The sequence below is a fragment of the Lipotes vexillifer genome, unplaced genomic scaffold (genome assembly GCF_000442215.2).
Source record: "Lipotes vexillifer unplaced genomic scaffold, Lipotes_vexillifer_v1.1 scaffold802, whole genome shotgun sequence".
Lineage (NCBI taxonomy): Eukaryota > Metazoa > Chordata > Mammalia > Artiodactyla > Lipotidae > Lipotes > Lipotes vexillifer.
Window position 1 is genome coordinate 2148066 of NW_006790237.1, and position 14530 is coordinate 2162595.

Below are 14530 nucleotides of genomic sequence, written 5' to 3' on the forward strand. Positions count from 1 at the left end.
AGGGGGGAGATGGAGGAAGGGGGGGACACTGAGGACACACAGCCGCAGAGGGAGAGAGAAGGGGGTGGGGGTGGGGAGCCGGCAGGAGACCGGAGGTGCTGGAGGCAACTGGTGCCAGGTGGTCCTGTCTCCTAGGCTTTCTCACTCTGTGGTCCACACAGTCCTGAAGGGTGCGGGAGCAAGGGCCCCGGCAGGGAGTGAGGGCGGGGGCTCAGGGCAGAACTTGTGCCCCCCAACTCAGGCTCTGCAGAGAGGTCAGGGGAGAGTGGGATGCAGGGACCCAGAGAGAGGGGGACAGGTGGGAATGGTTCCAGGCAGACAGAGGAGAGCCTGGGTTTGGGGGACTCATCCTAACTTTGGGCAGGGCTAGCTGGCCTCAGCCCCTCCCCCAGCCTCTTAAATTCCCGAATGACTGCATCTGTCTCTGGGCTTGGGCAGCCCATCCGGAAGGCCACGCAGCGACTCCAGAGGCCACGTCTCTGCACTCTCCATCCCTCACCAACCCCGGGGCTTTGCTCCCAAACCACTTTCCTCCCCTTTCCCCCTGGGCTGGTCTCTGCCCCTGGGGAGTCCCTCTGTGCCTCTGAATCCACATGCCCACCTAGCCCCCTGTGCGTGTCTGTTTCCCGTGAACTGGCTCTGCCGAGGGCCCTCGCTGCTTTGAACTGAAGGTCTTGGCTCAGGCCCTGGTAAACCAGAAGGGCGAGATGCACAAACAGAAACCCCTCTGAAGGCGTGGGGTGGCACAGGCAGCTGCTCTGTGAGCATTCAGTTCTGCATCTTGATGCCATTGCGGTTACACGGATCTGCACTTGGGGTAAAATTACACAGAAACACACGTGCACATACGTGCACAGGCAAATAGATGCACGTAAACAATGAACGCCGAATGAGACCTGTAGTCTGGTCAATAGCATGGTACCCTCGTCGATTTCCCGACTCTGATTTTGGACTGCAGTTATCTGAGCTGTCAGGACTGGGGGAAGCTGGGGAAAGGGTATTGGGACCCTGTAATCTCTGCGCAGCTCCCTGTGAGTCTATCATTATTTCAAAATAAAGAATTAACAACAAAACAAATTCCTGGTAAGCGCAAGCCCTGCCCCCCTCCATTTGAGCAGAAAGCTGTGATTTGGGGGACTCATGGGGACCCTCGGCTGAGCTAGAAGGCTTAGGTAAACCTGAGATCTCCCTCATCCTAGAAAGAACACTCAGCTTGAGCACAAGGCCCCCGGCAAACCCCAGGGAGAGCAAGAAAAAAGTGCTGGGGATGCAACCACAAATAGGGCTCAGTTAACTGCCTTATCCTCCCCGTTCCAGCCCCTAGTTCCCTCAGCGTCACTGCCAGGCTATTCATTCTCCTCATTCCCCTCCCGTCAGACTCCACTCTGGGCTGCTTTGCTCCCTACTCCACCCACCACAGTATTGTTTGCCATGACAGGGGTCCTCAAAAAATATTTGATGATGAATGAATGAATGAACATATGGCCACAGTCCTTGCCTTCAAGAAACTCACGGTCTGGCAGGAAAGGCCTAAGAGGCAACAGGAAACTCAGTCTGGTGTGATTTGCGCTCTAATGGGGGTGGGGGGTGGGAAGGGGTGGCACTGTTGAAGGGCCTGATGAAGCCCCAGGGGAGGGGACAGTGTTTCCAGTGGGCGGTCTGTCTAAGCTGGGTACCGCGCCTCAATATTATAAAACAATCTAAATGGGAAAAGAATTTGAAAATACCTGTATATGTATAACTGGGTCACTTTGCTGTACACCTTAAACTAACACAACATTTTTGTTGTTGTTTGTTTTAAACATCTTTATTGGAGTATAATCGCTTTACAGTGGTGTGTTAGTTTCTGCATTATAACACAGTGAATCAGTTATACATACACATATGTTCCCATATCTCTTCCCTCTTGTGTCTCCCTCTCTCCCACCCTCCCTATCCCACCCCTCTAGGTGGTCACAAAGCACTGAGCTGACCTTCCTGTGCTATGCGGCTGCTTTCCACTAGCTAGCTATTTTACATTTGGTCCATGCCACTCTCTCACTTTGTCCCAGCTTACCCTTCCCCCTCCCCGTATCCTCAAGTCCGTTCTCTAGTAGGTCTGCATCTTTATTACCGTCCTGCCCCTCGGTTCTTCATGACCTTTTTATTTATTTATTTATTTAAGATTCCATATATATGTGTTAGCATACGGTATTTGTTTTTCTCTTTCTGACTTACTTCACTCTGTATGACAGACTCTAGGTCCGACCACCTCACTACAAATAGCTCAATTTCGTTTCTTTTTATGGCTGAGCAATAGTCCATTGTATATATGTGCCACATCTTCTTTATCCATTCGTCTGTTGATGGACACTTAGGTCGCTTCCATGTCCTGGCTACTGTAAATAGAGCTGCAATGAACATTGTAACACAACACTGTTAATCAACTATACTCCAATACAAAATTAAAAGTTAAAAAAAATGAATTTCCAGCTTTAAATTGTCAAAAAACAAAAACAAAACCCACACATGTACTAGGTCTTGGTTCAGCCAGGTGCTGTGTTATATTCTTCTTTCTGTTTTTTTTTTTAATGTTCAAACCTTTCTTAAAAATAAAATTTTTTATTGTGGTGTAGTATAATACATACATAACAATAAATACATAAATATAATAAATACATAACATAAAACTTACCATTTAAAACATTTTTAAAAATAACTATTTATTCATTTATTTTTGGCTGTGTTGGGTCTTCGTTGATGTGCTCGGGCTTTTCTCTAGTTGCGGCGAGCAGGGGCTACCCTTTGTTGCGGTGCACGGGCTTCTCATTGCGGTGGCTTCTCTTGTTGCGGACCACAGGCTCTAGGCGTGTGGGCTTCAGTAGTTGTGACCCACGGGCTCTAGAGCGCAGGCTCAGTAGTTGTAGCGCACGGGCTTAGTTGCTCCGCGGCATGTGGGATCTTCCAGGATCAGGGATCATACCCATGTCCCCTGCACTGGCAGGTGGATTCTTAATCATTGCACCACCAGGGAAGTCCCTTAAAACATTTTTATTTTTTTTGTTTTTGTTTTTTGTTTTTTGTTTTTACAGTACTCAGGCCTCTCACTGTTGGGGCCTCTCCCGTTGTGGAGCACAGGCTCCGGACACGCAGGCTCGGCGGCCACGGCTCACGGGCCCAGCCGCTCCGCGGCTTGTGGGATCTTCCCGGGCCGGGGCACGAACCCGTGTCCCCTGCATCGGCAGGCGGACTCTCAACCACTGCGCCACCAAGGAAGCCCAGAACTTCCTTCCTTTTAAAGGCTGGATCATACAACACCGTATGGATAAGCCACAATTTGTGTATCCAGGTAACTTCTCTATGTGGGTTAGCTTCTTTCATTCCTCCTTCCCTCCCTCCCTTCCTCTCTCCCTTTCTCCCTATCCTTCCTTCCATTCAACAAATATTTCTTGAGCACCTACTAGGTATCAGGCACGGTTCTAATTGCTGAGGATATAGCAATAAACAAAATAGACGGAGATCCCTACCCTCCTGATGCTTCCATTGTGGAAGGAAAGGCAACCAAGCAAAAGAAAGTTAAATAAACACAATGTATACTATTACAAGTTATGAGTGCTAAGTGCTAAGGAGGAGGTCAGTGTCCGGGGAAGGCCTGACTGAGGGCATCTTTGAGCAAAGACCTGCAGATTGTCAGGGATACTGGGGGAAGACTGTTCCAGACAGAGAGAGCAGCATGTGCAAAGGCCCTGAGGTGGAAGGAGGTCTGATGTGTCTGGGGACCAGTGAGGAGGCCAGTGTGGCTGGTGCAGCATGAGCCAGGGAAGAAAATAGAAGGAAATGAGGGCGGTGAGGTCGTGGAAAGTCCGGGCTCCATGGGCTAGGGACTATCTTGGGCCCATTTTACAGTCTGAGAAACGGAGGCTGGGGGAAGGGGGAAATGGCTTGTCCAGGGTCATCCAGCTGGTAAGCGCAGGAGGAAGCGTACAAACTCCTGGACTCTACGAATCCTCTCTATGGTCTCCCGAGGTGATCTGAGCCTCAGTTGCATCTGAGCACTAATTTGTTTGTCCAACACTGTCTTAACGCATTTTTCGTAAGTTAACTCATCCAACCCTTCCCAGGGTCTGGTGAGAAAGGTACACTTATTATTCTCCACGTGCAGAAGGAGAAGTGGAGACGCCCATCCAAGGTTACACAAAGCTGAGTGGTGGCACCATGATACAAACCCAGGCAAAGAGCTCTTAACAACCTCAGGGTTGCCCGAAAACAAAGGCGTGGATGGTGCAACTGCCCAGCCGAGTGGTGGGATTAGCCCCATACCAAAGGAAAGACACCCCTTCCCTTGCTCAGGAAGGGAGAAGGGTGGGGGAGTTTGCAGGTGGGGTGTGGGTCGGGTGGCCAGAAGTGGAGGGAGGGCTGGGCCAGGGAGACGAGGAGGCCCAGGCCAACTCATCTCCATGGGCACCTGGCTGCGGAGGGGAGGACGGCTAGCAGGTTCCCAGGTGAGGTTGGTGATCAGGAATTTAAAGAGGTGCCCTCTGAGCAGCTGGATGATTTTGCTTTGTTTTCCTCCAGCAAAGGACAGTGGGAGGGGGTGTGGTAAAGGGGCGGAATGTAGGGGTAAAGGAAGTGCAGAAAGAAGGGCCTTGGTGGAGGGAGGGCTGCACAGACAGTGTCAGGGTGTCTTTGCGGTCAAAGAACAGGCATGGCAGAGCTCTGGAAGCATATGGGAGGCTGTGGTCAGGGAGTGGGACGTGGGATTTTGTGGTTTTAGAGGTGGAGCTCTTCTGATGGAGGTAGTGGCCAGGGTGTACCCGTGGGAATGGGTGATGGGGGAGGTGGTCTCCGGCCACCTGGAGGCTGAGGGACTGTGAAGCCAGGGGGTCGTCTCCTGGGGGCTCCTGACTCCCTGTCAGCAAATGCCTGTCTCTATCTCCATTTATAATACAAATCTGGCAGGATGTCAAGGACTTTCCATACATTATCACATTTAATCCTCACAAGAGCTTTATGAGGTTAGGGTTAGGGTTAGGGTTAGGGTTAGTACCGTGTTAGAGATGAGGAAACTGGGTCTCAGGCAGAAGTCACTTGTGCAAACGGCATTAGCCGGGATTGGAACCTGGGTCATCTGCCATTCTGTCTCCAAATCTGTCTCCATGCCATCGAGGGCGGGGAGTTCTCTGCTGGATCCTCGTCTCCTGGAACAGCCCCAGCGTCTGAGAGTTCGTGCAAAGAATGTTTCTAGTATGTGCAAATGGACCCTCACCTTGGGAATTTCCTGGCTGTCCAGTGGTTAGGACTCCACCCTTCCACTGCAGGGGGCATGGGTTCGATCCCTGGTCAGGGAACTAAGATCCCGCAGGCTGCCAAAACAAAAAACAAAACAAACAAAACAACCAACAGACCCTCACCTTTGTCTTCTGTCCCCCATCAGCTCTTGGTTGGCAATTTCTCTAGTACCTCCTAAGTGTCGCGTCTTGCTTAATTCCCCCATTGGCCCTGTGAGGTGCACACAATCACACCCATTCTACAGATGGGGAAACTGAGAGAAATGAGGTCAGTTGCCCAACAAGCAAGTGGTGGAGCTTGGATTGGAAGCCCAGTCCATCTGACTCCATTGTCCTCTGCTGCTGATTTCATGTGTCTCTTTGATTACCCAAACTCTCTCTGGGTAATCTCTTAGATGGCTCTGAGTCAGCACCTGAATCTGCTACATGCCAGGCAGCTTCTGCATACACACCTGGGCGTCCCTGATGCCTCGTCGACAGCCAACGAACATCTCTGCCCCACCTCCCTCCATCTCCACCATCAATCACTTATTTCCCTTTGTTGGTGGTGACACCGTCATCTCCCCAGTTGCTTCTGTCAAAAGCTGGGAGTGGTCCTTGATCCCTCCCTCACTCCCACTTCCTACTTTGGCAATTCATGTCACCTTGGTGCCAAAATAGACACTGAATCCACCCATTTACTTCCTCTCACTCACCCATGTCCAAGCTGCCCTTATATCTCACCTGGACAGGTGCAAGAACATCCAAGCTAGTCTCCCTGCTTCCACATTCAACCCCGTTCCCACCTGCCCCCACTCCTACCCCACGCTAAGTGCATTCTCCACTGGGCAGCCAATGTGTTCTTAAAATATAAAAGAGTGTCATATTAGACCCCGCTTAAAGCCCATCTGTGATTTCCCACTGCAATTGTAATAAAACCTAAACACCTCCAAGGCACTCTGTGTCTGGCTTTATGTCCGCCTCTCCAGCCTCACCATTCTGTCATGCACTGTGCCTCAGACCCCCTGGACTTCCTTGACTTTCTTGACATGGTAGGTGCCTTCCCACCTCAGGGCCCGTCTTTGCTGTTCCCTCTGCCTGGGACACGCGTCCCATCCCTCTGCCCATGATCACCTTCTCTAGAGTAAACATTCCCTTCCAGTTTCTATCTCAGCCCCTTGTTGGTTTCCTTTCTATGCCTCATTTCAATCTATAATTGCTTTATGTGTTTGCTTCCTTTTTTATTGTTGTTGTTGTTTTTCCTCTATGGCATTTATCACCATTGGATGTCCCTCGTGTTTTATTTATCTCCTTTTCTGTGTAGTCTATCTCCCACAACTTGAGTGCCATCTCTGACAGGGCGGGGGGTTTTGCCTGCTTTCTTGGCTTCTGTTCCCTGGCACATAGTAGGTGCTCAGTAAACATTTATGGAATGAAGAAACATTTCTCTCACTCAGACTGAGACTTCATGAGGGCAGGGACATTGTCTAAGGTGTTCACTGCTGAATCCCTGGAGCCCACTCTGGTACCTGGCATGTGCAGGGGCTCTATGCAAACAGGCTGAATGAGAATGAGATTGTTGAGAGCCCTCCTCTCCCCAGAATCTCTGCACCCAATGCGTCTACACCTTCAGACCTGACAGGAATCTCTAATTACCCAGCCCTGGGAGAGCACACACAGAACCCATCTTTCTGAGATTGGGTTCCAAATCCTTGCAGGGAAGAATGCTTCTGACTCCAGGGGATGGTACCTTAAGGCGTGGGGATTCCTGCCTCATCAGTCCTGGTCCTTTCACAGACATTCGATAAGTATAAAGGACCCCTTGTGTTTAGGTAAGGGCTGCATTCACCAAGGCCCATGGGCTCCCAGACAGAGAGCCCACTGAGGGCAGGGACTGGGGCTCACCCAGCTCTGTTTCCCCAGTGCCCCGTGCAGGGCCAGCAAATGTTGGCTTCGTGAATAAAGGGATGATCCTTTATCACTCCTCTGCTCCAAAATCTCCTGACCTCCGCCTCAGCCAAAGCCCTGCTCCATGATGACTAGGCTTCTTGCCTGGGCAACACCCGTGCCGCACCCTCCTTGTTTACCACGACTCTCTCCCTCAGAAAGACTCGGCCATGTTCACCACAGCCATCTGCCTAAGTGGCAAACATCTTTATTTTTAGTCAGCCTGTTTAGGAGAGGTTTCTCTTGTATTTACAGTTTTGGGGGTTTAGGCAGGAGCTCTTAATACTTACAAAGCACACCCTAGAGTTTAGTAGGATTTCCAGACTTCTTAAATAGCCCTCATCTCTGTTCCCACCATTCCCACCCCCTTATGGTTTTGGCTTCTCTCTGGCCTCTTGGACTTTAAGTCCCCCTCCCCCAACCCCACCCCACAGTCCTCCTGGACACAGACCCAGAAGGCTCTTTCTGACACCCGGGGTGAGGCCTGTGTGCTCTAAAACCTTCCTGGTGCCCCATCACCCCAGCGGGAAATCTGCCTTGTGCAACGGCATTCTGACCCCCTTGGGGGTGGGGGTGGGGGGACGCTGCCAGCTCCTACCCAGGGGTCCTGCACCAGAAACAGCCATTCCGCCCGGTTCACGGTGTGTCCTTCCCTGCAGGCCTTTCCACCTGCTGTTCTCTGGGCCGCAGGTGCACTCGTCCTCCTCCACCCTTTTCCCCGTGCTCATTCTTACTCATCTTCTGGGGCCTGGTTTAAACACCACCTCCTTCAGAAAGCGTTCTGTGACGCCCCACGCTAAGTTGGTCGCCCCACCTCTGGGCTCCCCCGTGCCCTTACTAACCCCCGCCGTGACACGTATCCCTTTGGGTCTTGATTTGCCAGTGTCGGTCCGTGCCGCCTCCCCCACTGAGGGCAGGGACTGGGGCTCACCCAGCTCTGTTTCCTCAGTGCCCCGTGCAGGGCCTGGCTCCTGGGAGGTGCCAGCAAATGTTGGCTTCGTGAATAAAGGGATGATCCTTTATCACTCCTCTGCTCCAAAATCTCCGTGGCTTCCACCTCAAAATCACAGCTGCGCCCATGCAGTCTGGCCCCTCTTACCTCTCTCCTCCAGTTACCTGCTCCACCACTCGCCTGCCTCCCTGGGCGTGTGCACACGCTGTTCCCTGGCCAGCATCGCCCTTCCCACAAATGTGCAGAGCCCACTGCCTCACCTTGTGTGGGTCTCTGCTCAGATGTCATCTTTTCCTCGAGGTCTGCCGTATCCACCCTACTTAAATGTGTGGCATGCTTCCCATCCTCCGATTAGTCAATTTATCACCATCTGACACACTAGATATTCTTCTTATTTTCCTCCATTTTTGGCCTCTCCCATGAGGGCAGGTTTCTGTTTTGTTCATTGCTGTCACAAATTGAGTGCTCAATAAATATTTGCAGAATGAATGAACGAATGAATGAATGAATGTACACATGGATCTTGAGGTCATGGAAGGTTTCCAGTGTTCATAGGGGACCTTCAGGTTTCTGCCAGACTGTGTCTCTCGCCCTTGGAGGCTGGCTCAGGCCAGGGGGACCGGTGGGGAGGTGGGAGGAGAGAGCAAAGCTCCCCAGCCAGGAAGCGGAAAGAAAGACTTTGCTCTTCCGTCAATGGCCACCCAATGCAAGGTGTGGTCACAGTGACCCCCTTGTGGTTGGAGCTGAGAACAGCATTTTCCCCAGCTCCCACTCGAGGCCCTCTTGTCACATTTGCCACAGAACTCTGGATGAATCTGAGTAGAGACGGGTTGTAAGTGTAACACGCACACCGGATTTTGAAAACTTAGTACCAAAAAAAGGTAAAATATCCTCAAGGTTTTAATTAATTTATTTATTTTTGGCTGTGTTGGGTCTTCGTTGCTGGGCGCGGGCTTTCTCTGGTCTACTCTTCGTTGTGGTGCGCGGGCTTCTCATTTCTGTGGCTTCTCTTGTTGCGGAGCACCGGTTCTAGGCGCGTGGGCTTCAGTAGCTGTAGTTCGGAGGCTCTAGAGCGCAGGCTCAGTAGTTGTGGCGCAGGCTCCGCGGCATGTGGGATCTTCCCAGACCAGGGATAAAACCGTGTCCCCTGCATTGGCAGGCGGATTCTTAACCACTGAGCCACCAGGAAGTCCCATCCTCAAGGTTTTAAAATATTGATTACATGTTAAAATAGTAATATTTTGGATCTAGGGGGTCAAATAAAATACATTATTAAATTTTCCCCTCCCCCCCAAATTACACATATGGATCGCATTATATTCCTATTGGATAGTGCTACTCTAAACCACAACAAAAATCTAACCAACCACCCACCTCCTGGTGTGAAGGTGTGAAGGTGTGACGGGAGAAACTCGGTTACAGAAAAGTCCCTTGCCCAAGACCACAGGGTGAATCAGTGGCCGACCTGCAACAAGGGCCCAGGTCCTCTTGCTTCCAGCAGGCGGCATAGCAAAAAGGTTCAAGAGTCCTAGCTCCTTCACTGACTCGCTGCTGTGTGACCTTGGGAAAGTCACTTCACCTCTCTGAGTCAAAAATTTACCCTTTGTAAAATTGGGGATCAGAACGCAAGGAAGGAGAGTTCCGCAGTGCCCGGTGCGCTAGAATCATTCCAATTGACCGTGATCATCTTGCGCCCCCTAGAGCCCGTTCTCTCCACCGCTGCTGCAGGGATTTTTAGAAAACGGAGATGGGCTCCTGCCTCTGCGAGATGTTGCAGGACCAGCCCCGGCTACCACCTGATCTCAACTCTGGCTTTTCTTCTCCCTGCCCACTCTGCCCTGACCACACTTCCTTGCTGTTCCCTGGACTTACCAACTTTATTCCCACCTCTGTGCTTTTGCATCAGCAGTTCCCTCTGCCTGGAAAGCTCTCCCCCAAGATGGCTTTATAATTCACTCCTTTGCTTTATTCGGGTCTCGGCTCAAATGCCACCTCCTCAAAGAGGCCTTGCCCTGACCCCTATGGACACTGGCTCTTGCTATCTCCCTCTCTCTTTATCCTGCTTATTTTTATTTGTTGCATTAATCACTATCTGACATTTCATTTTTATTGACTTATTGTCTGTTTCTCCCAGATTGTGAACTTCATGGGGGCAGGGGCTTTTGTCTTTTGCTCACTGTAGTATTCCTAGCACTTGGCACATGGGCCACAGATGAGGTGCTCAATAAACGTTTGTCGAATGAATAATTATCCTGATGCTCAATTAACTCACGGAGGAGGTGGGGCCTCTGGTCCCTGCTTTCCAGCCCAATCTAATTAGGAAAAGCGAGCCCCAAAGAGTGTGGATGGCTGGAGGACAGGACCCAGGGGCTGGGGTTTGGGAGAGTCCTAATGTCCTGGGCTGGGCAAGGTGGGAGGAGAGAATCAGGGATGCTTCCAGGAGGCCCCTGGAGGATGTGAGCCAGAAGATGGGAAAGGAGGGCACTCCTGATAAGGAACCAGCCCAGCACAGCTTGGAGGTGGGACTGAGGACACCAAATCTCCCCAGGGGTCAGGCAGGAAGTTTCTGAGCCTCACACCTGTCTGGACCGGCAGGGAGGCAACCCTGCAACCCAGAGCCCCCCGGGGGGCCAAACTTTAATGTGAACAACGAAGTTAGACACCATTATTGAGTGCTTTATCAAATATTCACAACACTGCTTTGCTAGGAGGCTTTGATTCCATTCTCAGAGGAGGAAATGGAAGACCAGAGAGGTTAAGTCACTGACCCAGGTTCACCCAGCTCTGCCTCCAGAAATCTGAGGTCTGGGGAGCTCACCCAGCGGCTCCCCACCCATCACACAGAGATTCAGGTGGTGGTGGGTGGGGAGAGGGGGGTAAGGGCTAAATACACCGTCTTGAGGAGCCCCGGGCAGACCTGGGGGTGAGCCCCGAGTTGGGGCTCCAGCGAGGTGATCTCAGGGCAGTTATGGGGCTCAGGCTACAGCCAATGAGATCGTGGTGAGGATGAAATGAGATGATCCAGCGCCTGCCCTGTACACAGCGCTCACACAGAAGCATCACGATTGCTGTAACTGACGTGCCCATCAAGTTACATGGTTTCGCGTATCCCACTACAGGCAAACATGAAACATCAGAGGCACACAGTAGGCGCTCAAGAAGGGTTAGGACTATCTGAGCACGCCCAGAACCCCACAGAGGTACAGGCAAGAGGCCCCCTAGTTCCCAGTCGCTCAGGAATGGAAAGTTGTTTAGTTCTCTCCTCTCTGAGGCCCAGGGGTCCCCCAGACACCCAGGAGTCCTCCGCAGCCCCAGGAGCCCAGAGCCCCAGCTTCTGCAGGACCACAGGTAAGGGGTTCGACCCCTTCCCAACCTCACACCGAAGCCCGGGCTAAGGTAACTCGGGTTCCTTCACAGTGTCGTTTACAGGCGGCCCCGCACTGCCACGTCGTCGGATCCCAGCGGCGAACTGCAGTCTCTAGAAGCCGGGGATGGGCTCCGAAGTCGGGGGTCCGGACGGCTGTGGCGCCCCGGCGGCCCCTCCTCGCCCAGCCCCCGGCGGCCCTTGCCGATGGCCAGGCGGGGCCGGCCGCGGTTCAGGCCTTCCAGGAGGGCGCAGGCCTGGCAGAGCGCGCGGCTGGCCAGCGCCCCGCAGCGGGAGCAGGCGCCGGGGGGCGGGGGCCGCGCGGCCGGGGCCAGCGCCAGGCGCTCGGCCGAGTGCACGAGGTCCAGCACGGCCGACGGCCGCGCCGCCTCCAGCAGCTTGAGCAGGTCGCGCGCGCGGCCGCGGAAGGCCTCGGGCGCGTACACGCACTCCTCGCAGAAGTAGTCCAGGCGGCGGAAGCGCGCGTACAGCACCACCTCCTTCTGCGAGGCGAGCTGCAGCGGGCGGCAGCGCGGCAGCGCGCGCCCCTCCCCCGGAGAGCCCAGGGCCCCGCCCCGCGCCAGCCGGCCCGCGTCGCCCCGCAGGAAGTTCATGAGCACCGTCTCCGCCATGTCGTCGGCGTTGTGTCCTGGGGGAGAGACGCGAGCCGGTGAGGAGGCGGCGCGGGCGCCGGCGGGGCCGCGGGAGGAGACCCCGCGGTACCGTGGGCGGCCGGGGGGAGGCTGCGGGTGGGCCCCGCGAGAAAGGAGAGGGGAACACACCAGGCTCCCGTGGGGCAACTGGGGATGCCCTCATTTGCCCCCCTCTCATTGCAAACCAGGCTCTGCGCCCGGTGCCCTTTCAGGTAGTGAGTAAAACTGCTTTGCGCTGCAGATATAATCGCAGTCTTAGTGAAGAGTAGCCCAGACCGCACAGACGTCAAAATGGCATTTGATGGAGATGCTCAAGTGGGCTGTTGACGCAAGTGCCTCTGGGAATGCAGATTATGGTATTTAGAAGGACCAGGGAGAAAGTAAGTGCATAGTTACACAACAGTCACCATAAATTTGAAGCTGAATCTCTACTTATTCTGCAACTTGTCATCTTATACTTGAGTCTATAGTAAAACACCGGTCTTACGGCTTCTCAGGTCGGCCATACTTTCCCCCCTCAGGGCCTTTGCATAAGCAGTTTCCTCTGCTCAGAACCTCTCCCACCCCCGTTTTGTCCTTCACCTCGTTACCCACTCGGCTTCAGGTCTCCGCTCACTCAGGAAACGCTTCCTTAATCCCCACGTTTCTCCCTTCACTAGGTCCTCCTGTGTCATTTTCCTTAGTGGCACAGGGAATAATTATAATCAGGTTATAATTACATATGTGAGAAACGGACAGGAGCAGAGACTGTCTTGTGCATCATCATAACGGCAAACGTTTATATGTTTACCGTTTCTCAGTGTCTTGTCTAAGTGCTTCATACGTAATTCCCATAATTCATCCAATTCCCAGTAACTCTAGGTCCTAGATAGTATTAATATCCCCATTATATAAAAGAGGAAACCAAGGTTAGGTAGTTTGTTCTAGGCCATATAGCTTGCATCTGGCACACAATAAACGGTCAACAATTATTTGTTTGGTACAAATAATTGGTATTTGGTAATTACCAATTTGGTACAAATTATTTGTTTGGTACAGAGAAAGTGTTATCAAAGAGGAGAAGCGAATAGAGAAAAGGACACAGTTGCGTTCAGACTACAGATGCTTCTGCTGGGAGATGCCCCTTCATACCCCTCCTTTTGTGACAAGGGACACAATGTCATAAAAAAAAAGTGCAGAGAACCACAGCCCTAGCCCCTAGAGAGTACCCTGTCACCCCTCTATTTGCCACCGTGTGTGTACAAAGACGATGGCAGTGACTCAAAAGCTTACCATGCCCAACCTTAGGACACGCACATACTGCGAACCTTCAGTGTGCATGCACAGCCCCTCCTCCTTTTTTAGCGTCTCCAATTAGGATATACGCAGTCTCCTTTACACCTCTGGGGCATGCGCCTCAGTGGGCTTACAGTGTCCGCCCCTCGCCCGCGCATGCGCCCATTCCTCCCACCGCGCCCCTCTGTGCCGCGCCTGCGCTCACCCGTCACGACGTGCGTGGCTCCCACGCGGCGCGCCCCTTCCTCTAGCGCCCGGCGTCGCAGCACCCCGCAGAAGGTGCAACAGGAGCGGCTGCGGCCGGAGCCGGCCGTGCTGCGGGCCACAGCGTCCATCGTCCAGCCCCCGAAGAGCTCTGCGTAGGCCACGACGGTGAGCGGGAGCTCCCAGCGTGCTGCTTGCCGCCGCACGGCCGCCAGCGCCGCGTCCCGGTAGCCGCCGATGCCCTCGTCCACGGCCACGAGGTGCAGCGAGATGCCCAGGCGCGGGGCCAGCTCGCGCAGCACGTGCGCCAGCACAGTGGAGTCCTTGCCGCCCGAGGCGCCCACGGCCACCACGGCGCCGGGCGGCAGCAGGCGGCCCGCGACCACCGTGTGCAGCACCTCGGCCTCGAAGGCGGTGCAGAAGCAGGTGGTGCACAGCGCCTGGCCCGAGCGCGGACGGCGGAGGGCGGCTCGCGCCTTGTGGCAGGAGGCGCACTGCGGGGCGGGCATCGCGGTGACCGGGCGAGGCGGGAGGGTCGGCTTCTCCTGGATGGGTGGAGAGGGGAGGCGGGTTACACGTGGATTCCGGATTGCAGGATTCCTTGCCTACAGAGAGGCTGCTTGCGTGGTGTCTCTGCCAGGAATAATGCAGGCCGAGTAGGCCTTTTCCAGAGTAAGGGAGGGTTATACGTATACAGTTGACCCTTGAACAACATGGGGGCCAGGGACGCAGCCAAAAGCCGCATAACTTTACAGTCGGCCTTCCTGGTTCCGCATCCGCAGATTCAACCAAACCGCGGATGGTGTAGTACTGTATGTATTTATTGGAAAAAAAAAAAAATCAGAGTATTAGGGGACCAGCGCAATTCAAACCCATGTTGTTCAAGGGT

At 53.4% G+C, this 14530-nt stretch overlaps 1 protein-coding gene across 1 annotated transcript; it reads right to left on the reverse strand.

Annotated features, from left to right (window-relative positions):
• Positions 1 to 11537: 11537 nt before the first annotated feature.
• LOC103080426 (cytoplasmic tRNA 2-thiolation protein 1) lies at positions 11538 to 14184 on the reverse strand. Its single transcript, XM_007472243.1, is given in 3 exon segments — positions 11538 to 11676; positions 11679 to 12158; positions 13643 to 14184. Coding segments are annotated over 3 exon segments (1041 nt in total). The 5' UTR covers positions 14151 to 14184; the 3' UTR covers positions 11538 to 11623.
• Between the last annotated feature and the right edge of the window lie 346 nt (positions 14185 to 14530).